This window comes from Mastigoproctus giganteus, chromosome 2, assembly GCF_048544385.1.
Source record: "Mastigoproctus giganteus isolate SK-2022 chromosome 2, ASM4854438v1, whole genome shotgun sequence".
Classification (NCBI taxonomy): Eukaryota; Metazoa; Arthropoda; class Arachnida; order Uropygi; family Thelyphonidae; genus Mastigoproctus; species Mastigoproctus giganteus.
Window position 1 is genome coordinate 82,768,253 of NC_143576.1, and position 25,306 is coordinate 82,793,558.

A 25,306-nucleotide genomic window follows, 5' to 3' on the forward strand; every position below is an offset into this window, starting at 1 on the left:
GTAATGCACTCTTTGAAGACCATATCAGAAATTATGAGTAAAAGCTTTATTCTACATTGACATTAGCACAATATTAAGAAGTACTTCTTAAAAAGTCCTCAGCATTAATGGCTTATTTATCAAGCAGGCTTTAAATTCATAGAAATTATGGTAAAAGTATCATATTAATAATAAAATCTCGATTAATACATTTGGAAATGTTATCCGCAGATTCATTTGGAGAATAAACCTGTAAAATAAACATTGGTTGTTAGTTTTGGATATATAATTAAATTAATAAGCAAGCTTGCACATTTGTGTTATCTCATTATGAGGTATTGCAAAAAGGACTGGAAGAATTAAAATCCAAAGTTAACTAAATTTTATTCTCCGTATTGGAGAATTTAGTAAGGAAGCTCATACAGCTCCCAGTCAAAAAAATTTTTAGTTATCCTTTGTCTGACTGCAACCATCCTATTTAAATTCCCTTGTGTGTATCAGCATTTAGTTATGTTTCCAGAGATTGCAAATTATCAAACCACAGTCTTTCTTGGTAACTAAACTTGTTGCTCTTCTCTGAACCCTTTCCAGCAGATCTATGGCCTTCAAGATGTTGCCTTATACAATGGGATAATCACTTCTTTTGCCTTTACAGGTAAAATTCTTGTATATCATTGACTGTTCTAGGAACCTGTTTGTAATATTTCATATCAGCTCAGCCTTCTTAAAGTAGCAGAACACTCATCTTTGTATCATCAATAACTTGAAAGGAACCAACCTCTGTGGAGAGCAATGGTCATTTGCAGCCACCCCAGTAATGACACAAATTTATACACCAGTCGGCCATTGCATCCAGTTCCTTTGTGATGACTTCAGATTTCTCAGGAATGCTGTGAGTGTTAAATATGATTAATGATTGAATTCATTGTAAGATCATGTTTATACTCTGGCACAAAGTATAAACAAGCAGGATCTTGCATTACTTTTTTAACTATTAACTACATTATTTTTCCTGGTCTGTAAGTGAAATATTTCACCCATCTGAATAGGAGATATATTTGCATATCTCTAAGGTTTAACTGCCACTTCTTCTTTTCCACCATTATAATGGCAGCGGCTTATATAGACCTAAATGTTCATAAGATTTGTAATGTTAAAATATTTCTGCTGTGAATCTGTTGGCAACAGCTTCATTTGCATTGGTTCAAAACAGTTTTCAAGAAACTTGGAGACTTGAATTTGCTCCTCTGAGCATCCACATTCATCCCCTCTTCAATGGGATGAATGGTTCCAGTGCGCATATGGAGAATACTGCCTATGCTCCTGTGGAAACGCGTTGTGAACTGGAGGTCGCTGAGATCTTTGGTGTAGTATCACCGAAGTCATTATGAATGTCAATTTATTATTCTAAAGTACTATACAGTATGTCCATCCTATCAGTTTCAAACAAAATTTTAAGTGGAGAAAAGAAATAATTATTTCTTCTTCCTGTCAAATTTGCATTAGGCTTAGCTTACAATTGTTTTATACTCAAGTAATACCAGTCAGATAATTGCCATTAAATGTATAAAAACTCGTACACCTTGAGTGTGGTAAGCATACCGCATACCTGCTAAAACATTTCTCTCTAATACACTCCATTTAAGATTTTGTATAAAACTGTTAGTTTCATAGAGAAAGGAAGGGATCAGCCTTATAAAGACATCTAATATTCAGAAAATTGTAACATGTTATACAGATTACCGAAAATGAAGTAAACATGACAAACAACAGAAGAGAATGGTATCATATATTGTTTGTGCTTAATTATATCAATGATTTAAAAATATATATATATATATACAAAATGAAGCGACAAGTTCCAGGCTATATAGCAATTTACTCTTTGTGTCAAATTTGGAGAAAAAGCTTACTAACTCCAGTGTTTAATTTCACACAAACTGTTCTTATAAAGTTACAAAATAGGAGCAAATGTGGCCATAATAGCTCTTGTATATTTACATTAATGCACCATGGCTCTTACAGCTACATTTAGAACTTTATTTGCTCACTCATAACATTATTGGGTTGTCAAATGTACTTGAGGTGCCTCCCACCACACAATAATAAACATTATACTTCTCTTTTTAGTAATGCAATATAAGGCAACTTGTGGCAGGCTTACAATCTGAACATCAGTGCCTCTCATAAGACTATGTCCTTTTTATACCTAGACTGTTACTGTATGGTTTCAAGACCTTGGTACACTTCAACTGAAAAACATATATATATATATATATATATATATATATTACTCTCTGGAATTCTTTCCATTAAGTCATAATTACTTCACCTATTCAAAAATAGGAGAGGGAAAAGAACTTTTATAAAAACTGTGACAATCCATGAGCTTTACTGCCAGCAAAGACAAATAATGAATCATTAAAAAGCAGCAGGTATAAAGTTCATGAAACACTACAGCAATGTACTTCATTTGATAAATTGAATGTAATAAAACAAATAACTGTTTTTTTTTTTTTTTTTTTTTATCTAAGCACTTTTGGTAGCTGTGCTTTACATGAATCAGTCTACCCATCTATTTATTTGGAAACTGGGAATTCACTGAGTTATCAATTTCCAGCAAAACTTCATTACCAAATTACTGGAAGATGATGATAGTGCATTCTAAACCAATTTAAAATTGATATTGTAGGCCTCTGTAGCCGAGACTGCAATAGCACATGCTCTGCCAACCCGCACAGCAGATTCCAGTCCATTTCCCTCAATATGAATCATTCAGGAGGCTTCTATCCTGCAGTTTATGTGGAATGTTGCTTCATAAGAAGAATGACTGCTCTGGTGATGTTTTACCCTATGCTGACCAAGGAATACCCTGAGTGGTTTCTGGCTATCTTAGTCTCTTTAAATTGATTATAGCATGTTTCTATCTCTATATATTTTAAGACTGCTATACCTTCAGTGATCCACTTCACCCGCAAACCAAATTCAAAAAGTTCCCAAATATTTTATAGAACAGGTTAAATAACAGTTTTTTCAAGCCTTTTTCTACCAGGGAAGGGGAAAAAAACCTCCTCATCCAGTTAAGCTTATTAGTAACCTGCTTAAGAAATTGGAGGTTCATTTCTACAAACAGAATGTCTTTGTATCTTTATGCACATACAATTCTTCTAAATGAAGAAAGCTAGAAAGTGCAGCTTTTTAATGTAAGGTTCTACCCTAGTATTTTAAGTTTACTTACCCTTCAAGCAGTCTTTGCTTCATTGACACATTCCTGATAGAAAAAGAAGTAAGAAATGTTAAATATCTAACTCTATTATAAACAGCATTATCCACTGAGAAAAGTAAACCTTGTTTCTATAATGGTGCATGTGAAACCATAATGAGCAGTTTATTTTTTTGTAAAATGCATACACAGTACCAACAATTTGGATACTTCTGTAATACTTAAAGTGAAACCAAGTCACTAAAATTATGATGCAGATAACTGTTTCAATTCATTAATACTAAAGTGACAATTCCAGTAAATCCTTTTCTAATAAAAATTACCTTTGTATTCTGCAAAGTAAATACAGTAGAATTTCATAGTTCAAGATACCTTAATTTTCAAGTTTTGTAATAAAGTTTGTCAAAAATGTCAGATCTTACTTGTTGTCTAGATTTCTTTTATAAAAGAAAATATTAGTATTATGAATTATTAAAGGGAACATTCAATTCCATATGCATAGTGTTTCTTACATGCATTCTTAACTACAGCACATCTATTATCAATATTAGTAATGGCAAATGATGCAGGGCAAGAGTATATAGCATCAGCCAAAAAATCTGTCCATCCTCTCTAATAGTTTGTCATGTGCTTTGAATTTATTCAAACTACCCACTTGCTGAAGGCAAATTCAGTATCTGCATCTATACTTCAAGTTGCATCCTTCCTCAATTTATGTTCCCTTGTGTATAGTAAGAGGAAGGATGCTATCAGTAATCTGTCAAAGCCTTAAACACTGCAAAAATCTCCTCACAGGTGCCTAGTCTTCAGATGCTGCAATTTGCACTCTCCTGCTAATATTTCTCTCCATGAAATCTGATCACTGAGAAGAAGAACAAACTTTTTTTACATTATACCACAGAGATTTTTATCAGCCACTCTCCTTGTGTATGCCCTGAACCTTTCCTGGCTGTAGATGGAATAATTTTGTGTCATATGCAGACAATATGAAATTTTCTTGAGATCCAAACATCAAGAAACGGTGAAGTATAATCAGAATGCAGGAACTTCACCACTTATTATAGTACAATTAAATTATCTTATACAGTTTTGCCAATAACAAGAAAAAAATCATCACAGCTCATACGATGAAACTGGAATTCAAAAAGTTCAATCTCACATGAACTTGGAGTTTTAAATGGGATGATGGATATTCCTGTAACCCACATTTTGAATACATTAGTAAGAAAGCTTATTCACAAATTTGATTGTTACCTCAGGCTCCAACTATCCTTGGCCTAGAACACTGGAATGGCTAAGGCTGTGCAAACATTTAACATTTTTACCCATCTCTAAAGTATACTCTTTTTTTTTTAGAAATTGCACCTGGAGACAAATAGTTATAACAGAACTGCATGTATCCACTGCCCCCCCCCCCCCTATACACACAGAATCAAGAAAGCTGCCCAGGTGTAGAACCTCTGAGGAGCAAGATGATACACTCAAATAGCTTATAGAAGTTCTTCAGCAGTTTAAGTGCTTACCTGTAGCATGAGTAAAATAAATGCTTGAAGCTCATATTAATACAAAATTTTACAACAGCTCAAAGAATACACTAAGTAGTAAAGACCTAAGCATAATACAAAATAAAAATTAGAAAAGGATGTATGAATTCCCTATTAATGTGTACATTTGGTGTAAAAAGTCTGATAATAATGATGTTTAAGTCAGGGACTGAACTAATATTTGGGAAATGAATCTTGCTAGCTCTACAAGTAAGTGCTCAATAATCTCTAATATAATCAATGCATCTTGGAATCTTTTTAGAAGGCAGCATGCAGTAACAAAAACTTCATTTTGCTTGATGATCAGTGGCTCTTCTAGTAATTGGCTTACCCCATGTTTTTCAATGATATTCTCACCAAAGCCAGTGCAACAACACAACTAATCAACATTATGGGTAGCATCATAAAACTGGGTAGTATGTTCTTCAGCTTAAGTGTCTCAACAGAATCATCCAAATGTTTATTTTTTTTCCCCCTACTCATAATAACCAAGACAAATATACTAAACACAACAATTATGGCTGAAAAATTTATCAGAAGCCCTCAGTTTGCTTCAGTTTATCATTTTAAATGGAAAACAAAATGAAAAGTTCACCAGGTGCAAACAAATATTTAGTTGAAATGCCTCTGGCCCTGATGACAGCAGCGCATTGACAAGATCAATTTCTGAAGATAATCGACTGATAGTTCGTGGTTCCAAACACTAATTATGGCTTCCCGAAGGGTCTTTGGTTTCTTTGTGGCAACTGCAGATTCCACACAATGCCAACAGTTCTGAGCTGTTTCCTGGCCAGCTAAAGGTTGTAATGGACCATTCTTCCAACCATTTTTTTCACCTGTAACAAATGTAAATACATTACTGTTGTACATCTAATGCAGAAATGAAGCTAAAGTAACTACAGAAGTGCCCGATGACAAGGAGCAGAGTCATCCTGAAAGACATAGTTGCTTGGGAGCAATTTGCCTTCCAGTATAGTCCAGTATCCATTGGCATTTACGGAACCTTTTATAAACTGCAGGTGACCTACTCCGTAATACACCTTCATATCGTTTGGCTGGTAGGGAATCTCACTGTAGACACCATACAGTCTTGATGGTATTCTTCACGTCTACGACGAATCATTTGTCTCCCATCAGAGCCATGCAGGTTGAATTTCTTCTCATCCGAGAAAATAACTGACTTCCACTGCTGGGGGGGTCCATTTGACATGTTCCTTACATCAAATTAATCGGATGTTTTCCATTTTTTGTGTGAGGAGGGGCTTCTTAGGATGACAGGCTACAAGTCCATTTTTTAAGAGGAGTCTTCTGTTACTGTACTTGCTACCACTTCTGTATGCTTCCCATTCTCTTTTCAGCTCAGAAGAAGAAGCTTTACGGTTTTTATGTCCGGTTCCTTTTTTCCTATCAGCAGAACCAGTATTCTTGAGTTTGGAAAGAAATCTACTCACTGTTGACTGATTACAAGACACTCTATAAGCAATATGATATGGTGTAATTCCTCATCTTGAACAAGGCTAAATCATCAAAAACCAGGTCCAACTTTCCTCTTTCTACTTCTGGTCACTTGCGAGGGACATCACTGGTTAAAGTCTGCTTAAGAGGAATATCAGAACAGTGTGAATGCTGCTGGGGAGGGATAACTCAAACTGTTGAACACCTGGACGCTTGCAAAAATACCCTCCTCTCCTCTATTCCAGCAGCAAATTCCATTTCCATACTCACCTCTGGTTATAGAACTGCCCTAGTTGGATTTCAGTCATGGGGTGAGTTGCAAATTGTACGACAGGGTCTTGCTACAGCTCAATTCCACATTTAAAATTAACTTTAAACTTTCCATACAAACCTATGGCACCCGTGGTGAGCAAAGTGCACTAATCTATAGAACATGCAAGCGAGGGCAAATGATTGTGTATGAAAGGGGGACTTTCCACAGATGGGGAGAGCTGCTTCATCCTGTGAGAATCCCCATGTTTAACTGATGGGGTAAACAACCTGAAAAAAAAAAAGTGTATGTGCCATTCTATTTAAAGTGCTGTCACAAGTGAACTCGATTGAGCATGTCTAATTAATTTTTATGAATGTGTCAAAAAAATTTTTTTCTTACAAAAAAAGACTGACTGCAGATTAAGATGTGTAATTATTGTGTGAATGACTTGGTCATAAAAAGTGTGGTGCTGTTTGTATTCAGGATGCTGTGATCCCATCTTTGTGCAAGATTGAGTGATACTGGGCAAATGTGGGAGTTTTAAGTTTTAACTTGTCTCTTCGTGCTACACTCTGAATAGTAGATTGTATTGTGAAGGAAAGCTGATGTTCATTTAGGAGAGATATAAAGAGGTAAATGAAGAAAAAAATGATCTCTTTGGAATTAAGACAGGTTGGTCTAACCTGTCTTAATTCCAAAGAGCATTGATCAGTAGCGTAGATACCCTTTTTCGAGCCCCTACTTAATTAATGAAAATTGCAAAAACAGGAGACAGCCAAAGACGCTGGGCCTCTAAAAAGCCCGGGCACGGAGGCAATTGCCTGCCTACATGGTAGCTACACCACTGGCACTGGTGACTGAAACTGCTGATTTGTTTAATGTATTAAGAGATGTCTGCATTCACCAAGTATGGAAAAACAAAACCTGATAGGACGAATTGTGACAGGAAATCAAAGCTAACTGAAAAGGATTGTAGCCCAAAAACATAAAACTACAGCAGAATTTAATGTGTCTCAGCAATCCAGTTTCTAGAAAAAAATTTGGCAAGAACTTCATAAAGCTGACATTTATGGCAGAGCCACTATTGCCAAATCACTTGTTACTGATGATAATGTTAGAAAGTAAGGGGTGCAAAAACTGGACACTCGTTGATTATAAATAAGTTAATTTTCAGATAAATCATCCATTTCCATACTTCACACTTTTTTCAATGTCAAGGAGCGTTTATGTTTGGCAAATGCCAAAGGAAATTCATCATCCTGACTGTGTTGTGCTAACTGTCAAACATGGTGGAGGATCAACAATGGTTTGGGGCAGCAATATCTTGGTATTTTTAGGTCCTATCATCACCTTGAATGGGAAAATTACTGCCACTGATTATCTTAATATTCAAAGTGACCAGGTTCATCCCATGGTACAAATAATGCCATGTTTCTTTCAAGATGATAATGCTCCAATACACACTGACAGATGTGTTCAATCTTGGTTTGAGGAGCATGAAATGAGGCTAAGCATCTCCCATGGCTTGCAATCACCAGATCAGCCACTGTGGGCATATTTGCAGAGGAAAGTAAGAAGCAAATTTCCTCAACCTTCATCACTCAAAAAGAGCTTGAAACATTTCTCCATGAAGAATGGTACAATATTTGACTATTCCTTGTAGAATATAAGCTGTTTTAAATAGTTCATATCTTGAACACTTCAGGTCCAACATAAACTGGAACTAGTTTATTATTTTTTGGAACCTTCCAACACTGATTATAACCACATAATTTTTACCAACAACCAAATTATTATACTTACAATTCTAGCATTGTTGTATGGCTCCTCTCCATAAATACTTCTGACACAGTTTCTTGCTCGATTGATCTAGATAACAAAAAAACAAGTTAGTTAATATATGCAGTGCAAGGCGCATTTAGGGCTAAAGCCTCAAGCTGCGAACAAATTTAGACTATGTATATAAAGTGCTTAGCATCATAATACACAGCCATTTCTGAATAAACAGAAAATTTTTAAGGTGGCATCGTTTTAGGTTATATCTCATATTGTGAATACCTTCACAACGAGTTGCCATGATATTGCACTACTTCGAATAAGTAACGCTTCACCTAAGGAGAAGACTAATGTTACTTATTCTCAGATAGGTACCACCACCCAGACAGCACTGTTTCAGGGCTATTTGGCCCTTCTTCAGTGAGTGGGTAGGTACCCAAGTGATGCAATGATGGCAAAAACAGTTATGAAGTATAACTCCACAATATGAGAGATGCCTGATGGTGTATGATGTATTTAGACTAAGGCGCATTTAGGGCTAAAGCCTCAAGCTGCGAACAAATTTAGACTATGTATATAAAGTGCTTAGCATCATAATACACAGCCATTTCTGAATAAACAGAAAATTTTTAAGGTGGCATCGTTTTAGGTTATATCTCATATTGTGAATACCTTCACAACGAGTTGCCATGATATTGCACTACTTCGAATAAGTAACGCTCCTCCTTAGGTGTCTTCTCCTTAGGTGAAGCGTTACTTATTCGAAGTAGTGCAATATCATGGCAACTCGTTGTGAAGGTATTCACAATATGAGATATAACCTAAAACGATGCCACCTTAAAAATTTTCTGTTTATTCAGAAATGGCTGTGTATTATGATGCTAAGCACTTTATATACATAGTCTAAATTTGTTCGCAGCTTGAGGCTTTAGCCCTAAATGCGCCTTAGTCTAAATACATCATACACCATCAGGCATCTCTCATATTGTGGAGTTATACTTCATAACTGTTTTTGCCATCATTGCATCACTTGGGTACCTACCCACTCACTGACGAAGGGCCAAATAGCCCTGAAACAGTGCTGCTAGGGGGAGCTTGATGATGTCCGGAGTTTCCGAGAATAGGTAACAACAGCCTTCTCCACTGGGGAAGCGTTGCCTATTCGAGGAGTTTATGAGTTTTTGAGTGGTGTGAGTTGAAGGAGTTACTGTCCCTTTCATTCTTCTACACTGTTTCTTTTCCTCTTCCACTCCTACTATAACTTTCCCTCTACCTTTTTTGCTTTTCTAAGTCTAATAGGGACAAGTGGTATTCACATACATACATCAAATAGCCCTGAAACAGTGCTGTCTGGGTGGTGGTACCTATCTGAGAATAAGTAACATTAGTCTTCTCCTTAGGTGAAGCATTACTTATTCGAAGTAGTGCAATATCATGGCAACTCGTTGTGAAGGTATTCACAATATGAGATATAACCTAAAACGATGCCACCTTAAAAATTTTCTGTTTATTCAGAAATGGCTGTGTATTATGATGCTAAGCACTTTATATACATAGTCTAAATTTGTTCGCAGCTTGAGGCTTTAGCCCTAAATGCGCCTTAGTCTAAATACATCATACACCATCAGGCATCTCTCATATTGTGGAGTTATACTTCATAACTGTTTTTGCCATCATTGCATCATTTGGGTACCTACCCACTCACTGACGAAGGGCCAAATAGCCCTGAAACAGTGCTGCTAGGGGGAGCTTGATGATGTCCGGAGTTTCCGAGAATAGGTAACAACAGCCTTCTCCACTGGGGAAGCGTTGCCTATTCGAGGAGTTTATGAGTTTTTGAGTGGTGTGAGTTGAAGGAGTTACTGTCCCTTTCATTCTTCTACACTGTTTCTTTTCCTCTTCCACTCCTACTATAACTTTCCCTCTACCTTTTTTGCTTTTCTAAGTCTAATAGGGACAAGTGGTATTCACATACATACATCAAATAGCCCTGAAACAGTGCTGTCTGGGTGGTGGTACCTATCTGAGAATAAGTAACATTAGTCTTCTCCTTAGGTGAAGCATTACTTATTCGAAGTAGTGCAATATCATGGCAACTCGTTGTGAAGGTATTCACAATATGAGATATAACCTAAAACGATGCCACCTTAAAAATTTTCTGTTTATTCAGAAATGGCTGTGTATTATGATGCTAAGCACTTTATATACATAGTATATGCAGTGCATTACTGTTCAGACTTGTTAATTTTTTTTCACCTGCATTTTCTGTGATTAATAGAAGTGAAAAATAAATATAGTTACTCCTTATTAATTAATTACTAAGATTATAATTTTATGTTCTCTGAAGTGGATGAAACTTATCCATTCAGTTTTAATTACTCTTTTCTCTCTGTATATATATGTCTCTTCACAAGACTTACAGCAAGAACTGGCTAAAGCTAACAATATTCCATTAAATTAATTTAAAAACTTCCATACAAATTGTATGGAAAAAAGAAACATTGCTGAATTTCTTCCACTGGTCCGATTTTAATAAAATTTCACTGGCAATCTAGGTGCTATATACAGGTGAACTGACCAACATGGTGAAGACAGTAGATACAAACATGCCTAATAAAGGAAAGGAAATGATTTATGTATTCACTTGGTCCTCACTGATCATAAGAGCTAGCCTACCAATATGTATATCTTTTACTATGGACCAGATATACACTGAATGCATAAATATATAATATCCTAGACGGTTTCCATATTATTGTTGTCAGCATAGATATAAATTTCCATTTATTCTCCCGTGATTTCAAGAGCAGCTAAATTTGATTTTTGGTGCCACAATTCATAATGGACCATATATTTTCTGTGGCAACATACAGACTCAAGGCTGAATGCTTACTACTGGCCCATGGCCAGCCCAAAAGATACACCCATTTACTTTAAAATAGATTTTACAGCACCCAACATCTAATGGCTTATATGCCATTAGATGATATAGAGGATTCTGTTTTGCAAATGAATAAAGTAAAATAATCTAGCATACTGTAATTTTGATAAGAGTTATAAAGCAAAGGTTTATAGGTTAAGAGAAAGAGCATATTTATATGTTATTCAGTAAGGCAGGTGTTTTCACACTTTGCAATACCATGATTAAAATTATAACAGAATTTGTATAACCCCACTTCATGAATAAAACTAGCAATTTCATTTGGGTTAGAGCTGGGCAAGAAATAAATATACCACTTATTTTAAACTTTAATCATTAAATCTATGCAAGCTGTTCTTTCAGAATTGATTTGGAACTGGAAAACAAAAAAGTTTATATAAACATATGCCTGAAATCACTGTGTCCCAAAATATACATGCATACACCTGTTAGTTTCTAAGTAAGCAACTATAGCATTCAATTACTATTCTAATGTGAATAGTCAAATTTATTTTGAAGTGGTATTTTACTGTTTATAATTATAACTTCTTACCATAAAATTAGTTCTGGAGGGGGGCCCTCCAGAACTGATAAAATAAAATAAAGAAGTGATGGCCATGAAGCTCATGTATGAATGTGCCAGGTGTATAACACGGCCGCAGAAAGGTCTCTGAATCATCTGTCAAATGAGAAGACCTTTCAGAGAATATTTTGGAGATACTGGATCATTCAACAAGTAAATTTTATATGGTAACAGAATTGTTGGGTTGGAGGAGTGGGTCCTGAAAAATGAGTTAAGAAAATCCTTAATTAACTGATTTTTTAATGAATGGTACAATCTACCAATGAAGATCCTCTCACTGTCCAACATTATATATGGTTTATGTATGACAGCACTCCATCTCATTTTAGTTGAGTATGTAGAAACAATTTAGATGAACATTTCTCTCATAAATGGATAGGCCACAAATCCATGCAAATTTTTACCTGCAGACTCATCTGAAATCCGTCATTTACATGACATCCATTGACAGCAATAAAATACTTCAGGTATAGAACAAGAATGCCAGCAAATTCAAAAAGTACACAGATTTTTTGATTCATGTATGGTTCATTTGAGCACTTCGTTTAAAGGTAACTAATTGTTGGAACAAAAATTAGGTAGGAACTTGGAAACAAAATAATTCTGGATATATGCTTATATAAACTTTATTTTATTGTTTTCAGGTCCTGAAAGTAAGGTCCATATGTTATGAAATGCCCTGTATATCAAATAAAACCATTTCATTGAAAATAAACCACAAAAAATCAATAGGGCCCAAAAAAAATTTTTAACAATGTTCAGTTAGGCAAGTTTTTTTTTTTTGTTTTAATGCAAAATTTTAGTCATTTCAGATGTGTGGGGAGGAGATAAATGAAAGGCATATATGTCTTTCATTTATTACAATGTTTACACTACAGGTGAATTTGCCTATTAATTTACCCAGATACATCAACTCATAATGCTTGTCGTATCCTTAAAAATCCTCTAAGGATACATTGCATACATCTCAACCACTTTTACATATCTGAGCATCTACCATTTAATGGTGTTTCTATTACCCTATGAGAGGGGGGGGGGAATGCCCATTAACCATTCATCTTAAATCTGTCTTTCCACAATGGGATACATCCTACCAGATATGGGAAATACAAGATCAGAATTTTATGGATAATCATCCTTATTTTATTAAAGGATGATCTACCTTTATAAACTTTACTTTTGGAGTATAATTAAATTCTTTGGAACCTGGACATTGTCCACTTAAGCTTTCACTTATGGCATATTTGGTTCGGCCTTTTTGAAGGACAGATATCTTTCTATAATTTGAAAAAGGATACTCTTCATGTAAGTAAGCTGCACAAGGCCTGTGGGCCCTTTATTTATAATTATGAACACCCATCACAGACTTATCAAAATTTTCAGGGATCCATACTTGTATATGCAGATGAACTAAAAATTTACAATTAAATAATGTCTAGAATTACAAAAATAAGAACAGTTCCCTTCCTATTAATAAATGTACAGTTGCCATTCTTAATAAGATCATGGACTGCTAATGAATTCATATAATTATTCTAATAATCATATTTCTTGTTTGCCAAAACTGCCTCTAAGCACTTATTCTACCTTTACTTAACTATTTCAATTGTGTCGGATCACCTCACTATTTATACCCTATTAACAGATTGAAAGGAACTAAGATGCACTGTATCCATTTCTACAAACATTATAAAGCAGAACTTCGCTGGTAAAATTAATAACCCCCTGCTCATCTTACTTCCAATTTACCAGTCCCATGCAGAAACTATACTATTGCCATATCTTATGAGATCCTTTGCTAGAATAAACAATATTTTAACAGGCATCACATCACTGTGAAGCTAGACTTCTTCCATTTTGGTTTTCTTAGAAAATGTTTATTTTGTTTATATAAAATTGATCAGCTTAAACTATACAGATTGTAATGATAATAATTCTCATCACAAAAAATTACTATGTTTAAGATTAAAAACAAGCACATTATAAATTAATCTAAATGGTGAACGTATTTCTAAAATTGTTCCAGCTGTTAAACTTTTCTGTTGTCACTGTCAACTAAAGGTTTGCACACCTTCATAATTAATCATGACATCAGAAACAATGAGAATGGCACAATTTTCAAAGTGATAAAGTTTTCTAACATAAGTGCTGCTCATGAATAAATTTCAAAGGAAGAAACTATATTTAGTAAGCAACTCTTAACATTTTATGTAAGGCTTGGAGAGTTACTTTGTATTTTTAAACCAGAAGGTGGAATTTAAATAATCAGAACAGCAATTTCTGTACCATTGTATATCTACCCAATGCAGTAAGTCCACTAGAATATGGATACTTAAACATTATTTAAACAGCTTTCTTGCATTTGTTTATCTTCTTCAGGATATGTCACCAGGAACTTCCATGGTGGGTGTTGATACAGTTAAGAGAAACATCTGGGATGAAACGGGCCTCAAGTGGAGAAGACAATGTCTTAAACATGCCCATGTACAATGGATATAACAAAACAGTAAATCTTCAACTTGTTGTAGTGGAGAAATACAGTGCTTGTTGGAATCTGGCATTGTATGGTACAGGACATAGTCCTGTACTATACAATCAAAGCTGTCATCCTTGAGCAAGATCCACCTAGGCGCACTATAGCCAGTGTAGCTTATGCACCATTAAACACCCATAACACACACTTGATCCACCACAAAGTTCATAGCTGTGCAATGTGGCACATGTATAACATAAACCCATTACATTTCCAAGACATGGTCACCATCAGTTTGCACTGAATAGTACAAGGCATACTGTTAAAATCATTTAAGAGAACACATCCCACCCCCGAGTTCTTATGGAGTATGACGTTGCAACAGTTATACTTAAATCAATGTTCTTTATGCTGTTCAGCTGGATATGGATATAGCTAAACACTTGCCCTTCTAACTTATAATGCTAGTTGTATTTCACAAAGTTTATTGGTATGTTAACAGTATAATAATCAGATCTAAACATTATTTAAAAAATAAAAATAACAGTTAAATTTTGAAGAGATATTACAAATCCCCACAATCTTTCAACCACCTATATTTCCTAATAAAAAGAAACCTTATTATGTAAGCCATGATAGAAATATTGTGGGGACAGCACTATTTGTCAATTATCATACAAACCATTATACCAAAAATATACATTTGATAACAGGTTATATGGAAAAACAGTTTCTAATTAGTGTGGCATGTGCCTTTTTCTTCATGCATGAATAAGGCTATCCAAGTATCCTGGAATGATTCACTCACACAGTTTATTTATTTTGATAACACAAATTACACATTCAATAGTTTACTGTGTATCTGTACAATTTCTATTTATTGTAATAGTCTTTCTTGGAAAATCTGATATGTCAACTATCTTTTTTTTCTGTAATAAGTTTTTTAAATTGAGTGAAATGGATCTGTTTGAAATATATGAATCCAAAAAAAGTTGTGAAGAAGCAGCAGCTACCAGCTCCAGAAATATTTCTAAAAGACATCTACAGATTCTATACATCTGCTTGTAGAACTGACTACTGAACTGGAACTTGGGATAAGTTCAGTAAAAGAAAGCACAGTATTTAGTTGTTGTTTTATGGCACACTGGCATCTAAGGCCATAATGCACCAAGTCAACAGTATTTTAGTATTAGTAAAAAAAAATGATTCAAGGAAGCAAGCTTTTTTTTTTTTAAGCTGTTGCTTTAAAAAAAAAAAAAAAATCCCACATCACCTGACCATCTATCTCATCTAATAATTTGTGCAATTTTTCTTAAATTTATTCAAACTAACCACTTCCACACCAGATGGATGTTTGTTCCAACAATCAACTACATGCTGGCTAAAGCAAATTTTGACACAACCATTTGTGTTGTCTGAGCAAGAGTAAGATGCCTTACTCTTACTCAATCCATTCAAAGCCTTAATGAGATCTCCTCTCCTGTATCTAGTTTCCAGATGCTGAAATCGGCAGAAATGAAGTTCTTTCTTGTAGGTTTACTTTTTCGATCTCTTTGCTCATTACTGTATCTGTTCCAACAGATCCACATCCTTCTTAAAATGAGGCTTCCAGATCTATATGCAGTACTCAAGATGTACTGACATACAGTTGAATAACACCACTCTTTCAATGTTTGTAAATTAATAGCTGTTTTTAACTCACTTTTTAATGCTGGTTTATTTGAGGGTTTTTTTTCTATCACAAATCACAAGTCGATATTATGAGTTGTATTATTGAATGTATTAAATCAGGAATAAATTCTGGGAATTTGTAAACTAAATCTTTACATGTTGGCAACGCTGCCTTCAGTCATTTGCTTCTTTATTTTGAGAGCTCCATGCAGCAGTGTTTATCAGCAAGAGCTCAGTTTATTTTTGAGATTATCGTGCAAAACTTGTGCTGAAAAGTGAGTAAAATGTCTTAACGCAAGTGTTTAAACAATCCAAAATTATTTTGTTATATTTGTGGAAGTTATGTAATCCTCAAGCAAACACAAGATATTACAGAATTTGTAAAAAAATGTGTATTGTGCTTCTTTTGGAGTGAAACTTGGTGACCAAGATAAACAATGTGCACCACGTAAAGTTTTCTTAACCTCTGTTGAAGCATTGAGACTTTGGAAAAATTGTAAAAAGAAGGCTATGCCATTTGCAATTGCCATGATTTGGTGGGAGCCCACAAACCACTGTGATGACTTACTTTTGCTTAGTTAATGTAGAGAGATAAATGAAAAGAGTATGAAGAGCATTGTGTATCCTAATATTCCATCTGCCATTATCCCATATGGAGTTAACCTGTTGATTACATGCCCTCTACTTATACTGAAGAATGTAGCAGCAGAAAGTGCTGAAAGTGAAGTGTCTGAAGATGAAACTGAAGTCTATATGCCTGGAGACATTGAATCCAGCCCTCAATGATCTGGTAAGAAATTTAAATTTAACAAAAGAATCTGCAGAATTCCTTGGTTCTAGACTTAAGTCAAAAATCTTCTAGGACATGGGATGTTTTTCTCATAGTACACAATGAAAATTAGTCCCCTACTTTTCTGAGGACAATTCTATGCTTTTTTGCAGTAATATAAATGACTTAATGATTTAGGAAATAGTTACAATTCTACACAGTGAAGACTTTTTAATGACTCATCAAAGAGGAGTCTCAAAGATGTGTTGCTCCACAATGGAAATAAATATGGGTAGATTAATTCCAGTAGGTTGCTCTATGCATTTGAAAGAAACATATGAGAATTTGAAGAAGCTGTTGACAAATATTAAGTATGATGAACATTGTTGGTTGGTCTGTGCTGACTTTAAAGTGATAGGCAAGTTACATGGACAGAAACCTGGCTACACAAGAATGCCTTGCTTTTTGTAAGTGGGATGTCAAGGTCTGGTCAAAGAGGGGGAGTTTGTTGTACTGGATCAAAGAATATAGTTCATAAACCACTGTAAGACCCCAAAACTGTTCTCCTTCCACCTTTGCACACTGTGTTTAATGAAGCAGTTTGCAAAAGCTTTACCCCAGGAAGGTCCCTGGTTCAACTACTTTTTTTTACTAAATTACCATCTGTCATCCAAGAGAAGCTAAGCTAATATAAGGTCAAATTTGCACACTGATGAGGGACCAAAATTTTAAGGGAACTATGAATAAAAGATAAAAAAAAAACAGGCATGGATTAGTTTCAGGTCTGTTATTGAGAACAACAAGGATCTATATAGTTGGAAATATGTTGGCAAACTTCAAGGACTTCACGTTCCTGGGCTGCAACATGAGTGTCAAGGTACATTTTTTAAACTCCCACATTGACTACTTCCCAGAAAATCTAGGAAGTGAAGAACAGAGTGAGAGGTTTCACCAGGACATTAAAGACATGGGGATGAGGTAGAATGTCAACATGATGGCTGACCTTTGCTGGAGAGTGACTAAAAAAAATCAAATAAATGAAAATTTGACCCATCCTAGATCAGTTTTTAAAATGAGAGGAGAGTGTTTAGTGAACTTTTTACCACCCTGCCCTTTTAATAGTGCTTTAAACATGTATTTAAATATAAAAGTGGCAAAAGTAGCATTTTATTATAATTTCAGTGCACAAATTCTGCCAAAATTTTAAAAAACATGATGTGAATCAGGTTTCTTCAGTTGTTTTTCTTGGATTACTGATACCCATATGCAGTACCTGCATTCATTAATGTTAAATTTCAATTGCCACTTTTTAGTCCATCTACCTAAATTTTCTAGATCATGTTGCAATAGCATACCTTTTCAGCAGTGAACCCTTTCATCATTCAACAATCTCTGAGCAAATATTGCTGACACTTGATGAATGCCAAGATTTCAGGAAGAATAGTCTGGCATCATTCAGCTGGGAGATACCCATTTCATCAGCAATTTCTCAGATAGTTAACTGCCAATCAGAATGAATTTTTTTCATGCAATCTAACAGTAACTTCATCACTGCTTGAAGTTGTAGGTCAATCAGAATGTTGATAATTTTAAACTGATTCTTAGCTGTTTTCAAAATTTCATCTATTGATATACAGTAGCCTTGCTTAAACAGGCATCGCCAGAATTGGTGATGCCTGTTTAAGCCTCCATTTTTCTTGTTCTTTACCAAACTTGATGCATACACATTTTTTTACATTGAGAGGCCTAAAACATGTTCAGTCATCAAAAAATGCTGTTTCTTTTGAGTCAGAATCAGATTGAACTAATACTAATAATGTGAACCTCCACACTTACTTATCATCTTTCAGGTAGCATTGCATACAAAAAAAGGTGAGCAAAATTCAATCATCTTCATTTTGTGTGAAGAAGCCTCCAGTAAAAGTCAGATAAAAAAAAAATAACAAAAATCATGAATTGTAGCTTTTTTTGAAATCAATTTGAAAAAGACTTCATTAATTACCTTGTGAACACTAGTTCCTGTTAATGCTGTACAGAACAAGTTCTTCCATACAAGTTTTGATCCTTATCAAAAATCAAGGCTAACACAGTTCAGCTGTATAACTGAAGCTTTATTTAATAATGAAATGGACAGTATAGAAAAATGTTAGTATTAGTAAAGGGACAATGATGCAAGGAAATGTGGAATGAATGTTCATTTTTCACCACTGTTGGTGGGGGTATCATATTTAAATGGCCAAAAAAATATATAAACAATAAAGTATACTTGACAATTATACCTGGGTGTAATTAAAACAAAAAGATTGTGACACTTCACCACCATTTTCAATGTGGCAGCCTGCTTGGTTATCATCACTAAACAAATCTCAGGGACCTCTGCAATTTGTATTCTGTCAAAATAAGTAGAGTTAACCTGTATTAAATTATTTATTTTTTGAATATTGTAACAGTGTATGTTAAGCTGAGTGGTCGGGTGTGAGGGTGCATAAGCACACGTGCCTTGAGTGACGGGTTCGAGCTAGCGACTGCTAAATACAGTGCCGTTTCTTGTATTCTCTCTCTACCTTATGAATTCTGACTGTGCGGCTGTCCTAGAGTATAAACAAATTTATTTAAACCCCTCTAGCTTGCATACTGCACAAGGGGCAATTGTAACTAGCAATCAATTGAATAAATAAAAAAGTAACCAGTTTGTTGTATTTTCTCTCAAATTTCAGCAATTTCCAATAAATATCAATTCAGTCGCTCAATGGTGTGTAAAAAGGCATGGTGGTGGGGTTCGGGTTCTCTTTATTTCAGAGTAAAATTAAAGTTAAATATGATTCACTCAGTAGGTGCTTTCAATCCTTGTTAAAACTTGGTGATTAAAATTTGGCCATGTATATTACACTTTTTCATGAGAGATGAAAATAAGAATTAAAATATCTTTCTTACCACAACTCCAACATGCATGTCGTCGAGATGGTGACACACATAATCAACAAAGTCATCAAAATGTTCGAACTCCTTGTCACTTTCTTTCTGGAAACAATCTTCCCAGTTATCATGCAACTGTAAACAAAAGCAACTTTAAGTAACTGAAAACAAAGGCTTAAATATAAGGTGTTTGAAAAGTTATGAGAATGGCCCACTAAAGTGCATACAATACTAAATCTACTTTTCACTGACATGGGGGGGGGGGGTCTTCCTCCTATGAATTTAAACACTGAGTGCATATGTAATGGTGATATTTAGTTAGTATTTTACAAGTTGCCATTAAATTTAGTCTGCAACTCTCATAGAAGGTAAAATACTATGGCAGGTTCAGATGATATTTTGTATGTTTTAAAGCAAAGTGTGAATCTGAAAAAGTGATGAAGATGGCAAGATGACAGTCAAACAAGTTCTCTTTCTGCAGCACTACATATCCTAATAAAACAGTGACTAGTAATTATTTTCACATGCTCAATTACTCAATTAGTAATACTTGAAGGATGTAATTTGGAAATAAAGGGCGCATCACCAAAAGACCTACCAATATCTGGATCTTGTCCATTTTGATTTTTGGGCTTTCTCGACTCAAAATGGCAAAAATATGGTAGTGCTATAGAGGGGAAAGTAATAAGGAAATACTGCTACACTGAAAAACAAAAGCCTGTCGAAGTACAGCCTGTTTCAGATTTGTGAAGGCTGCTATTTCATTTAAAAATATATATAATAAATAAAACGTCTGTGAAGAGTTCTAATTCCTGGAAAACAGGTACAATTGCACAAATTTTCAAACACCTCGCATACTAGAATTTTGAGAATAAATTAAATGATGAAATGCTTTTACACAAAAAATCTTGTACTCAAAATAAACTGATCCTGACTTCGAAATTAATTTAAGCAATCTTAAACAGGTGACACCAAAGGTTTGAAATAAATTTGACACCTATGGTTAGAAGTCTCCAATATGCTACATTATTATCATTGAAATATGTTTTAGAGAAAATAGTTGCATTCTCCCTAAAAGACGTATTTAAGAATGAATTTTTAATCTTCCTTCACAATATATTGGAATTATTTTTGCTCTCTTACCTTGTCATCCAGCTTTTCTGCCATACATATCGCCAAATCTTTACCTGAAACATAATCAATCATTCTTTTCACCTTTCATACTTTTGTTTTAAAAGAAATTAAAATTCTGTACTTCTTTTTACAATGTTGTCTGGCTACTTCCAAATTTCGAGAATTGCGCAAAACCAAATTTCCTCACTCATATTCTTTCATTACCTTACAAGTCCAGGCAATTCCGCACTTTCACCTTTTGCAAATAGCCAAACACCACTATAAAGTTTAAAAAAATATATATATATATATATATATATTTTTTATATATATTAAGAAATAAAGTCTCGTCTCTGCTAGATCAGGGTTACCAATATTGCTGGTTTTTTAACAACCAAACACTGCAGTGATAAGCCCATTTTGTGTCATCATGATTCAGCTCAATAATAGATTTAAACTGTCTAATTTAAATTATGTGCTGCCCATAGTTGATTTAGGTACTGGTGCGAACAACTGGACATGATAGCTGTCCTGTATGCCCCAGGAGCATAGGTGATAGACAGAACATAACCCTCATATAGTTGTTGTTATTTTTGGCGCAAGGGCTGCTTAGACCATATTGCACCTATCAGTGATATGAAAGTTATCAATGGTGACAGGTTATGGAAACAGTCAGAGACGATCATATAATTTTATTCATTTAAGAAAGCAGAATAACTCGAAAGGATTAGCATCGTTGCCTATGATATGAGAGAGTTTTGGTTCTTTTAGATTTGGAAGGAAGCTGAATGGACATTACCGAGCATGTTTGTACAGAGTGCATTCAACAAGAATGTGCTTCATTGTGAGCTGACAGTTGCATTGAAAATGCTGTGGAGGATCGTTTCCTGTGAAGAGAAATCTTCACAGGAAATGATTCGTGCTCTGGTTCCTCATATAGTTGTCGCTGTATGAGGAAGTCCAGTTTCTCAATGGATATTGACCTTGACCTTCCAATTTTGATGTTTTTGGTAGACAGAAAAATGGTCTAAAGAAAGTCACCAATGTAATTAAACTGTAGTGGACAGGGAATAAAAAAGTCTGGTAGAGATTCTCATTTTCGTTTAACCAACTTCCTCCGAAGAACTCATTCACACTACACTGATGAAAGAGGTGTCTGTTGCTTACCTCGACTAAACTAACATATACTGCTTGAGGCACTTCTTTCAAGATGCCTTGAACATCATTACATGATATTCTTGCCTTGCTATACATTTAAGTCGGCCCCACTCTTCGTTAGTTTTTCAATGCTAGATTCTCGTAGTCTAGGGGAACTGAACCGACAGACTACCAGAATCTGTCACTATCTTCCCCCCCCCCACCACCACCTCCAGGAGCAACTACACCTCAATAAACTATCTTGACTATTTCTCTTCTTGTTGAATTCAACAGTTATACTTGCTGAATTAGGCCTTTTGGCTCATCCACCAAAAATGCAAAGCACTTTCCATTATCATTTTTAACTGAGTTATATGTGTTATTATAATTCTCTAAAGAAGTTGTCTTTATTTCCTATATGTGCTGGTATATGATTCATCAGTTGCAGCGTAATATCCTTCTCTCTCTAAATCATTAGCCTGTTAAGCTTGATAACATTGATCACGCAAGGTGAGGTGCTTTCTGCCACACTATTTGCCGCCTTTCCTCATAACCAGTGAGAGTGACAAAAATGTTCTTTCCATCAGGTAATAGTGCTGATGAGGAAAAAAGCTGCTCTACAAACTTAAGCTGATAATTGACCTTTGCATTCTATTAGGCTTGAATCAAACCCTCCCTCTGAAAAGGCAAGAAAAATAATATCAGTTGAGTCCTAATTGGCCAACCCATCAGAAAGCCAAACATCACAAGGACCTGGGATGACCACCTGTTTTTCACAGAACACTTCACTACCACAATCTGTTTTTTTTTTTTGGCTAATGCTGTATAAGCTTGTTTTCTTACATTATATGACACTACTAATGCTCCAAGACTGACAGGCATTCATAATGCTACGGTAATGGAATACATTCTTAGGCGTGTTGCCTTATATGATTCATTAATACTCAAGAAAAGCTTAATAAACATAGAATAGTAGTTACATAAGGCCTTCAGTATGCTCTTTATAGTATCAAAAGGAATTCTGAATGCGAATATGGAGTGGGCGCCGAGGTTATTGTCATCAGGACTAGTATACATATCCTGACCAAGTTACTGACTTCTAGATATGATGTTCCAGTACCATCCAGCATCATCTCACATCCACAAAGCCAATGACATCCTGGCAGTCCGCAAATATGGCCACATGCTCCAACCTAACCTCTTTAAAAATCCTAAATCTGTAAAATACAATTGAGATCCTAACAAATGATGCTTTAATAAGGCATATTATAAAACTGCCTTCTTACAACAGTACGAACTCCAACACATAACTTGGAAAATATGTCGAGCCAATTAAAGGACTATAAAAGCTTTCCATTTAATACAGATGTGATTTAGGAAATTTTCATTCACCCATTAAATGAATTTCAAAACTAATTCTTGTATCTATGTTGAATATAGCAGACTCACCACAAGACACTGTTTTTGCATGCAGTATGATTATATTTAATTTTTCTGAGACTATGTGTGCACAATTTGCACTATAATCTACCATTCCCCTCTGGTGTGTTATACTACCAAAGGGGATGAATCCTGTAACTTTGTGCTTCATGTGCTGCTTGTTCACAGCACATGAAGCTTACAGTAGTCAATTCTAAATAAATAACAATAAGTAAATTTGGAAAAACTATCCTGCTTGGCTCTCTGGAACAGGAAAGTTTTTTTTTTTTTTTTTTTGTAAGGATCAATTATAGATTCTGAGCAGTGAATGGTGCAGACCCCACTAGCACTTTGCCGTCCATGGGTGAGATTATGATCTCTAACTGAATGAATAAATAAATTATACAATTTTTTGTTAAAAAAAAATTACTTGCAACAGACTGAACTTTTAACTATTTATTAATGTTAAAAAAAGTCGTTAATAAAGTACCGTTTAAAAATAATTTTTACTTATATGATCCAAGCAGCACAAGGCTTTCTTCTTTTTTTTTTTTTTTTTTTTTTGTTGTTGTTCAAAAAATTAGTCATTTCCAAAGGTACATTTTATTATTATTAGCCATATGGTGCAAGGAAGCCTGAGACTTATGCTGCACCAGCCAAAAAAAAAAAATAAAATAAATAAATAATAATAATAATAAAATAAATTTCGCATTACCCTGAGAGTCAGGAATCACCAAAAAGGCAAGAAAGAGAAGAATGATGATATCCAGCTCAGGACACTGGGTTTGCAAGCCCATACTTACCAGATGTGAGCCCCTGGGATTAGTCGATTCATCTTTCAAAGAGTGTCTGAATGCACCTCACAATTCTACAGGAGAATCTGAGAAAAGTAAAGCAAGCATTCCTACCCATTAAGAACAGAAAAAAGGTGGTGAAGAATGAATGACTGCTTTGATTGCTGTAGGAAAGGTCCATTTACTCGGCTAATAAGTTCTGCCGTATTCCATTTGGAAAATTCACAACGCATGCCTTTTTATTAACATATTAACGGAAAAAGAACTATATTCGGGATAAAATAAAATCATGAAAAATAGGGAGAAGAAAATGAATTATTAGTTTCTAAAATCCTTTTATAGGACACGAAACTGAACAATTTCACTTACCGCATAACTGCTTTAGCCCTGCTGGAACGTGATGATCTGTATCCCCCCGTACGACATTTCCAATAAAAAGTATAGCAACAGCAGCTAAATAAACCCAAGCCATTTCGATGATCTCGACTGGACTTACTCAAGAGATTTGCGAATGTCTTTTTATTATCCAGCATCACGTCATTAAGATAATTATTCACTTCACTGGAGGAGTAAAAGCTTCATTCTTTTATGCTTAGATAATGATATACTTATATCTAATGCTTTCGCATATACATTAGGATAATCTTCGTGTTTGAAGTAAAGGAAACTTATATCGGAAAAATGCCAAATATTCTACGAAATATGCACTTTTATAAATCAACAAAATTAAATTAATCTTTTCAGAAAAATACCGTCAATTTTAAAACTAAACTAGCTGAAATCCGTGAAATTTCACAAGGAAGTCGTTGCTTTCAGTTATAATTCGATTTCACTAAAAACAAGCAATTAAATAATTGCTTGTTTTTAGTGGATAGAAGAATTTAAGATTTTAAAAAAAATAAACACTGAGTGATATGCAGATACATATACTACACTCTCCAGCACATGACAGCACGGCGAAACAAATGGCCCTCAGTCCCCAGCGGCTTCCACTCCCCCTCTGACGACAGATCAGAGGAAGCAGAGGGTGCTAAGAATCTTTGGGTACGACTAAGCTGCCATGCACAGAAACTGAACTTGGCCTGTTACAACGTAAGGTCGCTCATCGGTGAAGACAGGATATTAGAGCTGGAAAAAGAATTAGAAAATGTGAATTGGAATATCATCGGAATATGGCTGGAAGAAGAAGAAGAAGAAATAGCCATTAGTCAAAAACCCCTGTTTGTGTGAAAAAGTCCAGTAGATTAATAGTGCAAGTTAAAGTGAAATTTTGCTAATTCT

The 25,306-nt window shown here is 34.9% G+C and overlaps 1 protein-coding gene across 1 annotated transcript; it reads right to left on the reverse strand.

The window, feature by feature from the left end:
• Positions 1 to 157: 157 nt before the first annotated feature.
• Positions 158 to 24,502, reverse strand: LOC150089370 (uncharacterized). Its single transcript, XM_090389288.1, has 6 exons — positions 24,395 to 24,502; positions 20,706 to 20,749; positions 19,581 to 19,697; positions 8,258 to 8,323; positions 3,218 to 3,250; positions 158 to 229 (listed from the first exon to the last, which is right to left on the reverse strand). Exons 1-5 carry the CDS (start codon positions 24,495 to 24,497, stop codon positions 3,221 to 3,223), a joined length of 360 nt encoding a protein of 119 aa, XP_090245414.1. The 5' UTR covers positions 24,498 to 24,502; the 3' UTR covers positions 158 to 229; positions 3,218 to 3,220.
• Positions 24,503 to 25,306: the final 804 nt, after the last annotated feature.